The 18,273-nt window shown below is 39.9% G+C and overlaps 1 protein-coding gene across 10 annotated transcripts in view; it reads right to left on the bottom strand.

Annotated features, from left to right (window-relative positions):
- Nucleotides 1-18,273, bottom strand: part of RXFP1 (relaxin family peptide receptor 1) — a 124,688-nt gene that overhangs the window by 67,527 nt on the left and 38,888 nt on the right. For 5 of the 10 annotated variants that reach the window (XM_025385031.1, XM_025385025.1, XM_025385027.1 and 2 more), the window contains one exon: nucleotides 13,592-13,729. The exons of 1 other annotated variant lie outside the window; for it this stretch is intronic. Coding sequence is in view for 4 of the 9 variants with exons in the window: in XM_025385025.1 (XP_025240810.1) it covers nucleotides 13,592-13,729 (138 nt within the window). In the remaining 5 variants the exon portion in view is untranslated. Of the gene's footprint in view, nucleotides 1-13,538; nucleotides 13,730-18,273 lie in introns of all 10 variants that reach the window. 4 more of the 10 variants (XM_025385032.1, XM_025385029.1, XM_025385033.1 and 1 more) reach the window with 2 other exon arrangements.

Genomic DNA, 18,273 nt, shown 5'->3' with positions numbered 1-18,273 from the left:
ACTGGAGACTCTCATTTATTTGGTCAGCATGGAGTCTGGGAAATCTGTATTTTTCGTAAGTGGCCTAGGTGAGTCTTAAAGCGAGTTCTGGAAGAACTGCATTATGGGATTTGCCATAGTCAACTAGAGTCCTTCTCACATTGCATTGGAGGACAGCTAGAATTTAGTCACATAAAATCCTGTGACTCGGAGTGTATTTCTTTTAAGCAAAGTTGCTGGATGTTGACCATCAAGTAGTTTAAGACACTCAAATAAGATTAATGTGGGTGGTCCCCAACTTAAGGACATTTTGCTTATAACTGTCTTATTATACTTATTGTAATTTGCTTCATGCTATGCTTATTGATGTATATATTTTATCTCCTTATGAGAGTATAGTAGAAAATCTTTTTTACCTATGTATTTTTGTATACCTCAGTGACTACTAAGGTACTTTTATCTTTTTTTCTTTTATCATCCAGCTCAAAATGTCATAAGGTACTTTTAATATCACTGAAATCTAGCTCTTACTAGCCCTCATAAAGTGTTTAAAGTACATAAAATGCATAAACATGATTTCACTTGTACCAAGTATTAGTTATCATTTAGTTTTATGGAAAAGTGGGTTAGGCATACCAATCTGAATTCTGGAGAAGGCATCTCTCTCCCCCATGTTGTTAGATTCCCCTGGCATTGGCACTGGGGGATGAGGACAAAGGATGAGATTTGAATGGGGACAGGAAATGTCCAAGTTTCTTGGATGCATTAACTTGTCATAGTGCTTTATCAGGTTTTTCTGAAATAGTTTCTCAGGAGTATCCTTGAGAAGAGAGTTCTATGGTAACATATGTTTGGGAAATGCTGCATCCTCTATCCCCACTTGGAATTAATAATGCATGCTGGTATGATGAAACGAGAACTTGGGCAATAAAGAAATAGCTTTAATTTTGTTCAACTCTTTCTACGTGACACCTATTGGTACATTTTGAAATATATTTGCTTTTGGATTTGCACAAGAAGACTATCTGTCTAGATCAGTGGTTTTCAAAAGTGTAGATCTGGGACCAGCAGCAGCATCACCTGGGAACTTGAAAGAAAAGCAAATTCTTGGGCCTTACTTCAGATGCACCGAATCAGAAACCCTGCAACCCAAGAGGCCAGCAATCTGTGTTTTAACAAGCCTTCCAAGTGATTAGATGTCTGCCAAAGTTAAAAACTTCTGATTCAGACTAATCATTTTCTCACTGGTATGAATTGGATAATAAAATTGTCTCCACTGGGATGTGAATAATTTCAAAACTTAAGCTGGTTTGATATTCCTCTGGGGTATTTGTTAAAAATGCAAATTCCTGGGCTTTACTCCTACTTATTAGATGAGCATTTCTGGGGTGGGGGGTTAGGACTCAGAGCTTTCACAGCGCCCCAGGTGGCTCAGATGCAGGTAGTCCTCAGACACATTCCTGTCGATTTGCAGGGTCGCTCCGGGGCTCCCTTGATGTTTGGTTGAGAGACTTATGTCTCAGTCAGAGGCAAGGCCAGACTGTGATGATGTCATGTTAAATGGTATGATCATTTATGAAAATGAAAGGTTAAATCTGATAGTTTAATAAGTATACATGCTTATTGATTAATGAATAAGTGATTAATTTATAAGGCTTGGATTTATGCAAAGTGGAGCTTTTCTTTTTTTTTCTTTCTTTCTTTTTTTTTTTTTTGAGACAGTGTCTCACCCTGTTACCCAGGCTGGAGTGAAGTGGCATGATCTCAGCTCACTGCAACCTCCACCTTCCAGGTTCAAGTGATTCTCCTGCCTCTACCTCCCGAGTAGCTGGGATTACAGGCACCCACCACCACACCTGGCTAATTTTTAGTAGAGACAGAGCTTCACCATGTTGTCCAGACTGCTTTCGAACTCCTGACCTCAAGTGATCCACCCACCTCGGCCTCCCAAAGTGCTGGGATTACAGGCATGAGCCACCACGTCTGGCCCTAAAGTGGAGCATTTCTGATTCTCACACATTTACTCAATCTTCAGTACTCATTCATGGAACACAGTGGAAGATCTTTTGCTCATAAAGTAAAATGAGATTATTACCTGCAAGAGCAGCGGTGCCCTAGGCCACCGGAGTAAACCTTGGAATGCAGGCTGGCCAGGCAGAGGATTCATCAAACTGTATGGAGTTTCTTTGAATTTAACAACAACAGCAGTTTGCAGGACAGAATACATATACCTTTTTCTGGGGTCTCAATACCTTTTGGAGGCAACTCTTTATGGAAATCAAAGGATATGACATAATCCTGGGCATCCTTTAAAAGAAACTGAGGCTGCTAACAAATTACCTTTTCTGTCCCATATAGGAGGAAGTGTTCTGAAAGGAAAATCTTTGTGGTGGTAACCCATACATAGTTTAAGTAGCATTAGATAAACACAAATAAACAAATTTGAGGTTAAAGCTAGGTCCGTATTTTCAGAAAAGCCTAGGGTTCAGCTACTTAGGTATTTGGAATGTTATTTTGAGAATAATAAACAGAAAACCAGAAAATTTTGAAAATGCAATGCATGATTATACATTAATACACATATTTATGACTCACGTCACTTTTCCTCCTGTGTTTTATTTACATTTTTAATTTTTATGGGTACATGGTCAGTCTATATATATATGGGGTATATAAGATATTTTGATACAGGCATGTAATGTGTATCCTTCTGTGTTTTTATCTTGAAGACAAGACAAACCACCAACTTTAGTGGAATATTCTAAAGTGAGAACAGCTAATGTCTCCATCAAACCACCTGGCATTGCCATCATTCTGATAGCTGTATAAGTTGTACTTTGGAAATGATGGAATAATTAATGTTCCAGAATTTTAAAGGCAGGACCAATTGAAAATTTTAAAAGGGCTTGACATACTTCAAACATTCTTTTTTTTTTTTTTTTTTTTTTTTGAGACGGAGTCTTGCTCTGCCGCCCAGGCTGGAGTACAGTGGCCGGATCTCAGCTCACTGCAAGCTCCGCCTCCCGGGTTCACGCCATTCTCCTGCCTCAGCCTCCCGAGTAGCTGGGACTACAGGCGCCTGCCACCTCGCCCGGCTAGTTTTTTGTATTTTTAGTAGAGACGGGGTTTCACCGTGTTAGCCAGGATGGTCTCGATCTCCTGACCTCGTGATCCGCCCATCTCGGCCTCCCAAAGTGCTGGGATTACAGGCTTGAGCCACCGCGCCCGGCCGCTCAAACATTCTTATAATCTTATTTGAAAATATGTATCATCACCATCACACCCATAAATAAGTACTGCTTATCTAATTCTCATGGATTAGTAGGTGCCAAGCCAGTGACAGGAAAAATACTCTGGGGCATTAACAAAGTTTTCCTTCTCTTAAATTCCTTGCACTTTCTGCCTCTTTTCCTATCCTAGGCAGCTAGAATTAACCACTTTCATTGCCTGAAAGGGATGAGACAGAAGTTTACAGATAATAAGGGAGTCAAATTTCTTGGTATTCGATTTTTAAATGCTTAAATTTGATTATTGACAATAGATATGGAAAACCAAAAAAGAGAAAAACTGAGCTTTGCTGTTCCCAGACTTAACAAGAGACTTGCACCAGAAAGACAGAGTGGAGGGGTCTTTCTTCCTTCCCTCCTCGGGCTGAATCTAGGAGAAACCACACGTTTCCCACATTGGTTTCTGGGTGCTGGAAGCAGGGGTAGCCTGGTGTCCTTTGCTAAGTAGAGGCCTTATGTATGGCAGGACCCACAGAATTATTGCACACTTTGGCTTGACATGGGAATAGTAGAGGAGACATAGCCGTAAGAGCCTAGGCAGATGGACCTAAATATGAGCATGAAAGTTCTCCTGGGCTCAGCCTGGCTCAGGAGTACTAAGTGTTTCCTGTGAGCCCCAGAATGCCACAGATGTAGGCAGGAGAGGCACTGGATGTGAAAGGGCCTGAGACAGACAGGAGATAACAGAGTGGCGACTTATGGCAGACGACCAGATAGATTTATGCATAGCTTAGGGGATGCACCATCATCAGCTGATAACAGACAACCAGACCCCCCACACAATGTCCTGGCACCACAGAGACTGCTGAGCTCAACTGTAATCCCAGGTGAAGGGAAATGAATCAGACCTTTAACTGCCTTGGTTTAGACTTCTACCACTTGGAAGAATGGAGACTTGTAGCAGAAATTATCTTTGGCCATAGAAAAAGAAAGATTTACATTTCTCACTCACTTGAGAACTTGAGTTGATTGTCGTATCTACTGCTATAGTTTGGACGTTTGTTCTCACTCAACACCATGTTGAAATGTAATCCCCAGTGTGGTGGTATTAGAAGTATTGGGAGGTGGGTCCTAGTTTGGATCATGAATGTGGGTCACTCATGAACAGATTTATGCTGTCCCTTGAGGTGAACAACTTCTCTCTCGCTCTATTGGTTCAAAAGAGAGCTAGCTGTTAAAAAGAGCCTGGTACCTCCCCTCCTCTCTCTTGCTTCCTCTCTCGCCATGTAATCTCTGCACACACTGGCTCCCCTCTCCCTTCTGCCATGAGAGGAGGCAGCCTGAGCCCTCACCAGAAGCTGAGCAGATGCTGGCACCCTGCTTTTTGTAAAGTCTGCAGAACCATGAGCCAAATAAACCTCTTTTCTTCATAAATTACCCAGCCACAACTATTCCTTTATAACAATGCAAAACAGACATCCACCATGTGGATGAAATTGATGCAGGGCATCAATGTCCCCATCTTTAAAGGGAACAAAAACAGTCCCTTTCTCCTGGGTTGTCATGAGGATTAAATGAGGTAAAATGTATAAAGCAGTCAAAATGGAAAGTGCTATAAAAATATTATTCATTATTCATACTATGATACTTGCAATTTTAGGTTTGGAAGTTCATCTAATCTCTTATATATTATATTTTAAAAAGAAAGTTAAAAATAATTTACCTTTTTAAAACCAAAATCTTTAAAGGGAAGACTTCATAGAATTCAAATTTTATCAATAAGAGATTTGTTTGAAGGCCCTACTACACAACAATTAGTATCATAAGCATGTTCTTTCTTCCCAATCAAAAAACAAAACAGAACAAGCCAAGCATTTGGTTTGAATTCTGAGCACACCATGATGTCAGAACAGTTACATAACCTCTCTGTACTTACATTTTCCTTCCCTGTGTAATGGAAATAGTCTTATCATATCTAATTTATAGTAAGGAGGAAATGAGAGAATGTGCTTAAAGGATTAGGACTATGTCTGAAACATAATAAATACTAAAAACATGGAAGACACTATTAATTTTATTATTACAACTCTTATTAGACAAAAGCAAATATTCCTAGGAGGGTTAGAATATAGTGGCACAAATAGTCATGCACAGGCTGGGTGCGGAGGCTCATGCCTATAATCCCACTTTGGGAGGCCGAGGCGGGTGGATCACTTGAGGTCAGGAGTTCAAGAGCAGCCTGGACAACATGGTGAAACCCTGTCTCTACTAAAAATTAGCCAGGTGTGGTGGCAGGTGCCTGTAATCCCAGCTACTCAGGAGGCTGAGGCAGAAGAATCACTTGAACCTGGGAGGCGGAGGTTGCAGTGAGCCGAGATCGTGCCACTACACTCCAGCCTGGGCGATAGAGCAAGACTCAGTCTCAAAAATAATAATAATAATAAATAGTCATGCATAGACAAACCTAGAACACAAGATGTCTTTTCAAACCTAAAATACGCAGTGAATGGCAAAATTGCAAAGTAAACTATTACTAACAGACAACAAAGGCCGGCGTGGTGGGGAGGGAAGGCAAAGCATTTAAGATCACATTGGGAAGGAGCTGAAATAGAAAAGTTTACGTGGGAAAATGTTCATACTTTCAAGGAGTTTCCCAGAGAAGCATTAAACGCAGAGGGCAGTTTTTGCTACATGGTAAAGTTGACTTTCTACTTACTGTTTTTTGTTGCTGCAACTTTCTGTGCACATTTGCTAAGTGGGAGGTAGGGAAGGAAGTGCTGGCAAAGTTGAACTCAAGAAAGACTTGGTATATTGTATATTTAAAACTTTTTTCTGTATATTATGATATTTAACATCTTTTAAAAAACCTTTCTAGGCTAGTAAGAGATGCTCTTTCCCAGGGGCTGTCAGTTCTTAGAGAGCAAAGGGTGCTCAGAGCATGCCTTTGATATGCACGCTAACCAATCCAGACCTAGAGCTCCTCTGACTAGCCCACACATCCCAGAGGTAACAGTCCTCCTTCTGCTTCATCATCCTAGGCCCAGGTAGCAGGGAAGTAAGGACCACCGCTAGAGTTTAGAGCCCTCCAAAATTATTCAAACCAGCACATCTTAAGCTGTTCACCTTGCACTGCCTTGATTTCCCTCGGAAATCCCAATAAAGGCTCTAGCCTGATGCCTCCCCTCTCACCCCTGTCTTCTGCCTCCTGACCACCCTGGTGTCTTTCCCATCTAGCCCTGTATGGTATGCCCTGCCTCCTGTCTCTAGAATCTGTGGGAATAATAAACTTTTGTGTTTCTGAGCCTCCCTGGTGTCTCTTGTAGCCATACCTGACTCGCCATCACATAAAAGAGTACAAAACACCTGGTAAAAACCATGTGGTTCAAGTTTAGCACAACCCAGAACTGCAACTGAACAGCGAAGCAAAATCGTCTTTAGGAGGTTTTATGCCACATACAATTATGCATAAGAACAGCTCACTGGAAATTCTGTCTAAAATTCACTAAGACTAAATTTTAAGCTCACTTTAGTCTGGATAAAGGAGTTTATGTCGACCTTAATAATGTCTCTTTAAGCCCACAGAAGGTGGCCCTTCTCCATGTCCTGTCCTAACGTGCATTGTTCTCCAGGGCTGCTGTAACAAATTCCCACAAACTTGGTGACTTAAAAGAAGAGAAGTTGGCTGGGCGTGGTGGCTCATGCCTGTAATTCCAGAACTTTGGGGATCCGAGGTGGGCGGATCACAAGGTCGAGAAATGGAGACCATCCTGGCCAACATGGTGAAACCCCATCTCTACTAAATACAAAAATTAGCTGGGCATGGCGGCACGTGCCTGTAGTCCCATCTACTCAGGAGGCTGAGGCAAGAGAATTGCTTGAACCCAGTAGGCGGAGGTTGCTGTGAGCTGAGATCACAGAACTGCACTCCAGCCTGGGCTACAGAGTGAGACTCTGTCTCAAAACAGAAAAACAAAAACAAGAGAAATTTGTTCTTTCACAGTTCTGGAGGCCAGATGTACGCAACCAAGGCATCAGCGGGGCCACAGAGTCTCAAAATGTTCTTGGGGAGAATCTCTCCTTGCCTCTTTCAGCTTCTGATGGCTCCTGGTGTTCCTTGGCTTGTGGCAGCATCGCTTCGGTCTCTGCTTCTGTCTTCACATGGCCTTCTTCTCTCCAGCATCTCTGTATGCCATTTCCTGTCTCTTGTAAGGACACTGTCATTGGATCTAGGGCCCACCCTGATCTAGTATGATGTCACTCTTTACTTGCATTATATTTGCAAAGACCCTATTTCCAAATAAGGTCACATTATTTGCATGTTAATTTTTGGCAGTTACTAATGCACTAAATGACCCAAAATGTATTAGAAGAGGTTTTCCATTTCCCCTATGGGTTATAGAATTGCTAATATGTAAATAGACTGACAAAGGCCTTTATCCTTTTCCTGTAGAGAAGGCTGCTAAAGTGCTAAAGAACAAGAGTACGCTGGAGAGGCACCAGAACGCCAGTCTTCCCAGTATAGTAATTCAACCTGTCTCTAGGATAAGGCTGGGTTAGTGTAACCATGAAGGGGAGCCCTCATTTAGCACAGCCTTCTGTTTATAACACAGAAGGAATGCTAGAGCAAATTCTAATCTAGAAATGCAAAGTTTCTTTTAAATACAAATCTAGAGGTAGTGAACTAATTTAATAGCATCTGAGAATTTGATGCTCCTTTAACATTTTCACTACTGAGCTTGCACTCATTTGAAAACGAACGCAGATGATTCCTAAAGAAGAACCCTCAACTTTTTGTCATCAGGTTCCTTTGGTATTTACTCAGACATATTCTCCCAGGTGTGATAGTTCCAGCTGAAAAACTGAAAGATCCCTCCTTTTTGGGTTTGTCATTGCCACATCAAACACTGCTCTGATGACTTACAAACATTTTTTTTTTTTTTGGTCCTTATGCTGTTTGATTGTGTCTGTGACAGTTCTGAGTAGAGATGAAGAATGGGTTAGTGACACATGGCAAAAAAAAAATGGAATTATATGGGAATTATATAAAATGGCATAACTCAGGAAACATCTATACATTTCTATACTGAAGTTTACCAGTAAGGATCAAAGTTATTATAAAAATAGTGTAATCAGTTTTTGATATATGTATGTCTGTATATATATGTAAATTCCATATTGTGTAAATGTTTTAGAAAAAAGGGATTCATATGAATTGAACTGAAAAATTTTAAATCTATTGATTTAGCTTGCATTGTGTCCATAAAAAATCTTCACTGAGTTAATGTCAATGCTCTTTGTGCTGAAATATTTTATTTTTTATACTTAATAAAGTGTTCACTTATAGGGAAATTAATTATTTACGGGTTTTCTGAGAAAACTGGGACCTTAGTATGTACTAAATAAGAGTACTTGTTTAAAGTGCCTGTGATAACACAAAAGTGACAGTTCTTTCTAAATATAATTAGTTCATATATTAGTTCAAATATAGGGACTTGGTTTAATTCATTTGGTGTTTCATTTTTTTCAGCAGTTTCCCTAAATTTTATTTCACTATTTCCATTTGACTTATTTTTCCATTTTAATAATTATTAGTGTCAATGTTTAAACAGCTTGACAGAATAAGGGAGAGGTTTTTGGAGTTTAAAATATACCTTAAAAGGTCTGATTTAAAAAAAAGCCCTTTCATTAAAAGAAGGTATTTTATTTGACAATACACTATTAAGTTGTAAGTTATTATTCTAAAATTGCTTTTTCATTATGACGTTTTCTTATATTTGTATGTTAAGATACTGTATTTTACATGACTGAAAAGATGCATGAGGTTTACATATTCTGAAAAGAAGCAACTTTCTGACTTAATTTAATCAGTATTAAACAGAATTTACATATGCATGTTTTAAAAAATGAACAGCCGGCCAGGTGCGGTGGACTCACACCTGTAATCCCTGCACTTTAGGAGGCCGAGGCTGGTGGATCACGAGATCAGGAGATCGAGACCATCCTGGCTAACACGGTGAAACCCCGTCTCTACTAAAAATGCAAAAAATTAGCTGAGCGTGGTAACACACACTACACTGTAGCCCCAGCTACTCAGGAGGCTGAGGCAGGAGAATTACTTGAATCCTGGAGGCAGAGGTTGCAGTGAGCTGAGATCATGCCACTGCACTCCAGCCTGGGTGAGAGACAGAGAGACTCCATCTCAAAAGAAAAAAAAAAGAAGAAGGAGAAGGAGAAGAAGAAACAGCCTTGGGAGCATAAATGATCCAGATACTATAAAATGAAGGAAAAAACCACTCAGCTCACAAGGGAAATTAAAGCAATTAGAGACAAGCAGAAATAACTACATCTCATAATTTTTCCATCACCTGGACTCTAAAGACGGTGACGAAAGTCTGCCATCCTTCCTGGAAAGTTCCAGCCTATTTTTGCATGGACAGCAGCAGCATGCCAACTGGGCATCTTTGAGGTTTTGAATGGAGTTAATTTTTTTTTTCTATTTCTAGATGACTGCCACTACTACAGTACTGGTTTTCCTAGAGGAGCTAAAAATTGTAGATAATTGATAATAATGGAGTTTGTGAGCAAGTTAGAATGCTTGTGTATCACATTGAAAACTTGATTCTACTGTACCTCTGCTGTTGCTACCATTTTGCATGCATTCCTGATTTTCTGCTCACTGGGTTTAGATTCATGCTTCTCAAAACTTAATGTGTATTAGAATGACACGAGGCTCTTATTAAAACAGAGCTTTTGATTCAATAGGTCTGGGATGGAGCCTGAGAACTTGCATTTCTTTTTAAAAAATTTTTATATAAATATTTTAAAATAATTATTATTTCTTTTTTTAAAAAAAATTGAGATAGGTTTTTGCCATGTTACCTAGGCTGATCTCCAACTCCTGGACTCAAGCAATCCTCCCACTTTGGCCTCTCAAAGTGCTGGGATTACAGGTGTGAGTCACTGGGCCTGGCCAAAATGTGTATTTCTAATTTCCTGGGTGATGCTGTTGACTTTGGTCTCAGGACTACTTTTGGAGATCCAGTGGTCTCAGTGAATTTCAAGAAAGTTATGTGATTCTGGCATAAGAAGATCAGTAACAAATTGAAATAGTTATTTTTTACACAGACATGTCTTTATAAGAGTGAATTACGATCTTTCCCAGATTTCCAAAACTGGACTTGAGAGTTTTCAAATGTTGGCAATAGTGAATTAAGGACACAGACAAGGTCCCAGACATCATGGCATAGCTGATCCACAGATGGCTGCAGGTGCATAAGAAAATCCAGCTGAAACCAGAACTGCCTGGCTCATCTCAGTGGAGTCCATCCAAAATTGCTGACCCCAAGAATCATACACTAAATAAATGGTTACTTTTTAGACCACTATGTTTGTAATATAATTACAGCGAACTGATACACTAGGTAACATTTACGGAGTGCTAATTTCATGGACTGTAGTCTTAGGTCAGATTACTATAACTAAGTATCACAGATTGGGTGGCTTAAACATAAACATTTATTTTTCACAGTTCTGGAGACTGGGCGGTCCAAGATCAAGGTGCTGGTAGTCATGTCTAGTGATTGCCCACTTTCTGGTTCACAGACAGCAGACTTCTTGCTGTTTCCTTACATGGTGGAGAGATGAAGCAAGCTCCCTTAAGACTCATAAGGATACTAATCCACCCTTATGGCCTCAGGTATTCCTAATTACATCCCCCAAATCCCATCTCCAAATCCTATCACATTGGGGGATGGGGCTTCAACATATGAACTTTATGGGGGACCCAAGAATTCAGTCCAGAGTACCTGCACTCTGCTAAGCATCTCGGATACATTATCTCATGGAATCCTGTTAACAACCCATGAACATGGATGCTCTTATCATTCCCGTTTTATAGAAAAGAAAACAAGCCATTCTTTGCCTCCCTCTATAGCTAGAGTTTAACTCTGATTACTGAACTTCTCTCTGAAACCCCAATGCCCTATTGCTTCTGTCTAAATGTGCTTTTTGGTGAATCCTGAGAAACTTGCATGATTTTAACGATTATTACTATAAGGATTGCTACTTTTGCTACTTGGCCTCTTTAAACGTAGCACTAAAGCTAGAGTTCACAAGCTTTTTTTCCACTGAGAAGCTACAGTTGCTGGCAAATTTGCTACTCCCACCACATTCCTTTCCTGCTTCCAGCTGCCATTTTAATTGGAGTGAAATTTTCCTGTTGCTCTGTCTAGAACTCTCTATTTGAATTGCCAGCAGGTCGAGGGGGAACTGACTGGCAGTGGGCAAAACACTGTTTCATCTAATTAAAAAATTATGTAATATTAATTTATTTTAACAAGATGTTATTTTTTAAAATAAATGAAAACATATTTATAGCCATCCAAATCAAATACAGTTGTAGCTTAAGCTCACTAGTTTAGATAGTGTGGTTATACTTGAGTTACTGCCATCAGATAGAAATAGTGTTTCAAACTAACAAGTGTCAAAAATAAAATCAGATCGAGTTATAAAAATTTAAAAGTTTATTATCATACAGCAAGAGAAAGTACAACTCGGTATCAGGGAGATTTCAGTCCAGGTGGTAAGAAAGCTCAGAGGCATGAATTATAGGATTGCTCATAAAGTGAAAATGAGGAAATTCCTCAACCTTTTCCATGACTGGTTATTACAATGGGGTTTCCAGGTGATAGGGGATTGGTTAAAACTGATTTACCTTATACCACTTTAGAAAGACAATTTAAGTTTTGTTTGTGATTATCAGAGGCATTTATAAGAAACAACCTAAGTTTCAGTTACGTTCAAGAAATAAGCTCAGTTAAGGTTTGCTTGTGTGACCTAGCTGATTTTTTTCAGGTAGGAGGATTTTCAAGCCTGGTGTTCATCTTATTTTATGTTAACGGAAACTTAATTCCTTCAAGGTGGTTTCTTAAAAAAGCCTGAACTACTTGGGGGAGTGATCCCAGCAAGGCCTCATCAGCGTATATTATTTATGTGACACTTTGCATACTAACATTGTTATGCATCTTTTTGTCCTCCAAAATAGTACCTTACTTCTTGACAGGTGAGAAATCTTACTGTATTACATTATTAACCGAAGTTTATTTTCCCAGTGACTCAGATCCAAACAATTCAGGTTCTAACTTTGTATTTTTAAGGCTTCAGAAGTTTGAACAAAATTGTAACTGAAAGCTATTTTCCTATATTCAAATTGGCCAGAAGCCCTACTTACCAGCTTTATAAATCCAGAGGTATGATTGTTGGTTAAGTAGTAAGTAAGCTGTATTGACATATTGTTTGTTTTGTCTCTTTTAGAAGGACTCACTTTTCTTCCCAAAAGATAAGAAAGGGCAACAGCATCCAACACTTAGATAGCACCTCCTAGATGTCCTAATTCTGTACTCTTAATCTTCCTGAATTCTTATAGTACAGGCACAATTACCGCGCCCTTTTATAAAATGAGGAAACTGAGGCACAGAGAGGCTAGGAAATGTTCTCAAGTTTACATAATTGGTTATCGTTGTACCCAAGTTCAAAGTTGGGCAGTCTGGCTCCAGAGCCCGTATTCTCAATTTCAACAGTATTCTGCTTCTAACACCTTATTTGGACAGGTTTGTTGGGTTAAAACAGGGGTGTCCAGACTTTGGGCTTCCCTGGGCCACATTGGAAGACGAGTTGTCTTGGACTACACATAAAATACACTTACATTAATGATAGCTGATGAGCTTAAAAAAAAAATCACGAAAAAATCTAATGCCTTCAAAAACCTTATGAATTTGTGTTGGGCTCTGTTCAAGGCTGTCCTGGGCTGCATGCAGCCTGAGGGCTGTGGGTTGGACAATCTTGGTTAAAACTTACTCTATGAGCAACCATCACTTGCCTGGGATATTGGCTGTGATACCATTACATAGAAAAGAGTGGATATTAAGGCTGGGCGCGGTGGCTCATGCCTGTAATTCCAGCACTTTGGGAGGAAGAGGTGGGCGGATCACGAGGTTAGGAGACTGGGACCATCCTGGCTAACGCAGTGAAACCCCATCTCTACTAAAAATACAAAAAATTAGCTGGGCGCGGTGGCGGGCGCCTGTAGTCCCAGCATCTAGGGAGGCTGAGGCAGGAGAATGGCGTGAACCCGGAAGGCGGAGCTTGCAGTGAGCAGAGATCATGCCACTGCACTCCAGCCTGGGCAACAGAGTAAGACCCCGTCTCAAAAAAAAAAAAAAAAAAAAAAAGAGTGGATATTTTAAGCTATTGAAATAAGTGTAAGATTTCCTTAAGCAACATATGTTTTGTATTTCAATTTAGTTTTGTCTTTTTGTTGAGAGAATACTTCACCTTCAGTCCTTTCTGCCCCTTTCTCTCACCGTGACTGTAGGGGCTTCACTCACCACAGTTGTCCTCATCGGCCTGATTCCCACAGTCGTCCACGCCGTTACAGTGCAGGAGCTGAGGCAAGCACTTTGTGATGTTCCCACAGGGGAAGTAGCCAAGGGAGCACTTGACATCCTGTCCACCCCCGTGAGAAACTGGGGAAAAGGGGAGAAGACACAAAGTTGGAAGGTTAATGCAAAGGCATGGCAAAGAGTAGCTTCTCCCTGATATTTTATCATCATTTGTCTTTCTCATCATGGTTTATACAACCCTGATGCCGGTTACTTTCCAGGAACCTTCACCTCTTAGGATGTTCTTTCCATGATTCCAGAAGATGCCAACATTTTTCTCTTTGCCTTTGTTCATGCTGTTTCTCACCCGAATGTCCTCTCCCTTCCTCTCTTTTATGAAACGTCTGCCCATACTTCACAGTTCCATCCAATTACCCTCTTCTACAAACAATTTTCAGCCAATAATTTCAAAAACAGAAATTTGTCGTATTCTTACTGTGGGCTCAGAATCAAGGCTAGTCTGGTATTGAAACGACCTCATTGTCTGGGGAAAACCTGTGGTTCACTGTCTCACCCCGAGGTGATTAAGGACGTGGACACACACGTGGAGTAGGTTAAGGAGAGGAACGTTTAATAGACAAAAAGGAAGAGAGAGAGAGAAAGCTTCCTCATGATGAGAAAGCGGGTGGCCCAAGAGAGGGTTTCCGGGTTTTGGGGCAGAACATGATTGATTTTGTAGCGAGGCTTGAGGAGGCGGTGACTGATTTACATAAAGCCCAGGGGACTGGTTTCACCAGGTGTGTCATTTACATAGCCTGCGAAAAGACTGAAAAGACTGGCCCTTGCACCCTAATCTTTTATTATGCAAATGTGGCTTCTACCTGGCTGTCACCAAGACACCTGCACACGTGGCTTTACCTGGCCAGTGCTGTGATACCTACGCACATGGTGATAAGGAAAAGGGAGCAGGAATCGCCAATTGAATGTATCTGGCTTCCAGGTACAGCTGCTGGCATTTACATATGAAAGCTTCCAGCTTGCATATCTGTGCTTGCAGCTTGACTTTTCAGGCTGCTTTCTGTTAGAAAAGAAATGGTTTGGAGCTGCTTTTCATTAAAGGAAAATTCCACCGAGGACTCTTTTACCCTTTCTTTTTTTTCTTTTTTCTTTTTTTTGAGACAGAGTTTCTCTTGTTGCCCAGGATGGAGTGCCATGGCACAATCTTGGCTCACTGCAACCTCCGCCTCCCGGGTTCAAGCGATTCTTCTGCCTCAGCCTCCTGAGTAGCTGGGATTACAGGCATGCACCACCACGCCTGGCTAATTTTGTATTTTCAGTAGAGATGGGGTTTCACCATGTTGATCAGGCTGGTCTCGAACTCCTGACCTCAGGTGATCCGCCCATCTCGGCGTCCCAAAGTGCTGGGATTACAGATGTGAGCCTCTGTACCCGGCCTCTTTTACCCTTTCTAACTGCCTAAAATAATTTCTTAATAACTCCTGTATTGTATTAGAGAAAGAAGAAGTCATAGAGGATAACAGGAAAGCAGGTGCCATGTGATCATTTCTATACTGGATAGTTGTTAAGTGTAAGGCCCTGTACAAGATTTTATGCATGCATCATTGAATGAAACAGAGTTCCTGCCCTAGGGGAGGTTACCATCTCCCAGGGAGGATACACTGAATAAGTTAATAAATAATTACAATTTATGGAGAGGTCCAAAAAGAAAGAAAACAGGTGATGTAATGGAAAATAACTATGTGCTGGTGCTTTGTACAAGGGGTAGTTAGAGGGAGGCCTCTGTAAAATGGTGCCATGTAAGCTGAGATCTGGAGGAAGAAAAGGAAATCACCCATGAGAGTAGGGGAGGTAGTAGTGGGAAAGTGGTGGTGGTAGTTAAAGTGGTGAGGAAGAGGCTTCAGGCTGAGGATTAGGGAACTCTGGGAAGGCTGTGGTGATGGAGCCCAGCGAGCAGGGGACAAGTGACATGAGCTGAGGTTGATGAGGTAGAGAAGTATCCTTGGGCAAAGGGAAGAAGTTTGGGTTTTATTTAAAATGCAAAGGGGAATCAAGGAAGGATTTGAAGCCAAGAGGCCACTTAGTAAACAGGTATGTTTTGTTTACATAATTCTGGCTACTGGGGTAGAGTGCCATTGGGTAGGAGACTTGAGGGGAGGGTAAGAGGGAAAGCTGGGCTGCTGATTAGGAAACTTTGCAGTGCTCCAGGTAACAGACAAATGAGGCTTAGTCTAGAATGGTGCCAGTGGAGAGGAGAGAAGTGAACATATTTTACATGTAATTTAGGGGTAGAATGGAAATGGACAGAATCTTCTGAACTGGCTTGACCAGCTGGAAGCATGGCAGTGCCACTACTGAGACACTCTGGGGGAACCGTAGGGTGCAAGAATAAAGATAGCTCATTTGCCTTTATTTCCATCCTTACCCAAGAGCTTCACCATGTGAGTTTTCTAACTCAGCTCAACACTTTCTCACTCACTTCAACACTTTAAAACCCCTTCTTCAATCCAGAAGTCCCATTCTGGTTTTTTATACCTTCCCCGATTCCTGGAACTCCTCCTCCATCACTACCATTCCCTCTCATCACCATCACTTCCTCCTGAAATTTGTGCTCCAGCCTTGTTGGAATTCCTGACTCAGACTTTATTGGCTTGAATCGAGGTGACATTCTAATCCTATTAGATAAATATTCTTTTACTTCGTTTTTTGAAGAAAAATTAGTCATTATTTGCAATCATGTTTCTAGGAAAGAATGTGTTTGAGTGCCCAAGCTAATTTAAAGGTTAAAGTTTTGAAATATTATCTGCTTTGCTATATTTATACCCCTACAAATAAACATTTAATAGAATGAAGAGGACTATAAGAACTTCAAAACTATCAATACTTCAAAAAGCAGTCCACTTTAACCTCTTTGCACCAGACACACTCATCTACACTAACAATCAATTAATTAAATTTCATCACATATTGGTTGTCCAATTGTTTCAAGTGTTTTAATCTTATCTCCCCCCACCCACACACACTCAAAAGAACACTCATTGTAAACAAAGCCCATGTCATTGTTTGTATCTCTGGTTAGGGATGCTGAAAATTGTTGAATAGTAAAATTAGAGGAGACAAACTTAAGAAGTAAAAATCGTTCCATAAACAACTGAAAGGTATGAATATTTGATAACATTTTACATAACCATCCTATTCTGACTTTGAAGGGCAACCATGCCATTTTAAAAAGTAGACTTTATTTTTTATAGCTATTAGGTTCACAGCAAAATAGAGTAAAAGGTACAGAGAGTGCCCATGTATTCCCTGCCTCGTGCACTTCCACCATCAACACTCTCCCCAGTCAGTCCAGAGTGGTGCATTTGTTGCAGTTGATGAACCTACATTGACACATCATTGTCACCCAAAGTCCATAGTTTACATTGGAGTTCACTCTTGATGTTGTACATTCTATGGGTTTGGACAAATGTATAATGACACGTATCCACCATTATAGTATCATACAGAGTAGTTTCATTGCTCTAAACGTCCTCTGGTAACCACTGAACTTTTTACTATCTCCATAGTTCTTCTTTTTCCAGAATGGTATGTCATTGGAATCATGCAGTATGTAGACTTTTCAAACTGGCTTCTCACACTTAGTAACATATATTCATCCACTCACTTACTGAAAGACATCTTGGTTGCTTCTAAGTTTTGGCAATTATAAATAAGCTGCTATAAACATCTGTGTGCAGGTTTTTGTGTCGGCCACATATTAACTATAACACTTTAAAATGTGAGATTTATATAACTTCAAAGATTTCTGTAGACTCCCAGTACAGTTATGTTCTTATTATCCTTACCAAGTTTGTAAATCTTTGGAACTTTCTAGAATGCTCATAATTATGAAGAAATAAGAATAGAATAGTTTGAATAATCATTAAGAGCTTATTATGTAAAAATGTATTGGGGGTCAATGATCAAAGCATGAAAAAAATAAAAGTGACTACTTATTTTGTGAAGTATGGTGAGACTTCTTAATAACAGGGCAGTTAACATTCTCATAGAGAAGCAATCTATCTATGACAGGCTTTGACTGTATGTAGTCATTTCAGAGCACATAGTTTGATGAAGCACATAGTCAAATCTATATAATAATGAGCTGTGCTATAAATAATGTTCTCACTTGTGAAATTATTCAAAATTAATCTTTTTTCAACCCATTGTTTAAAACAAAGTCAAAAAAAAGGAATTTGCATGCCGAAGGCCATTACTGGCAGAACATCACATATTTCAGAGATCTCAAGCATACATATAAATAAACCAATCTGTGTTGAGACTAACTTTTTATATCTTTATTAATTTTTAAAGAACACTTTAAACACCAAGATTTTAAGAAGAATTCTTTGATGAATTGTCAGATACTTTGAAGATGTTTTAACTGGCCATACCTGCCTGTGTTTTCATGAAGCTCTTTTGAATATTCTTCTCCACATAACTTCTTTTCTGAATATTATCCTTTTATGTCCTGTCTTTAAAATTTATATTTAGTGGTAGATATAGCTCCTCAATGATTGTATCATGAAATTAGTTCTACATTTTCATAACATTATGATTCAACAGCTATATCAGGAATCTTAAATATTTTTTTTTTTTTTTTTTTTTTTTTTTTTTTTTTTTTGGTTTTT

This window comes from Theropithecus gelada, chromosome 5, assembly GCF_003255815.1.
Source record: "Theropithecus gelada isolate Dixy chromosome 5, Tgel_1.0, whole genome shotgun sequence".
In the NCBI taxonomy this organism is placed as follows: domain Eukaryota; kingdom Metazoa; phylum Chordata; class Mammalia; order Primates; family Cercopithecidae; genus Theropithecus; species Theropithecus gelada.
The sequence above is the reverse complement of the archived record's forward strand: the minus strand, read 5'-3'. Positions and strand labels throughout refer to the sequence as shown.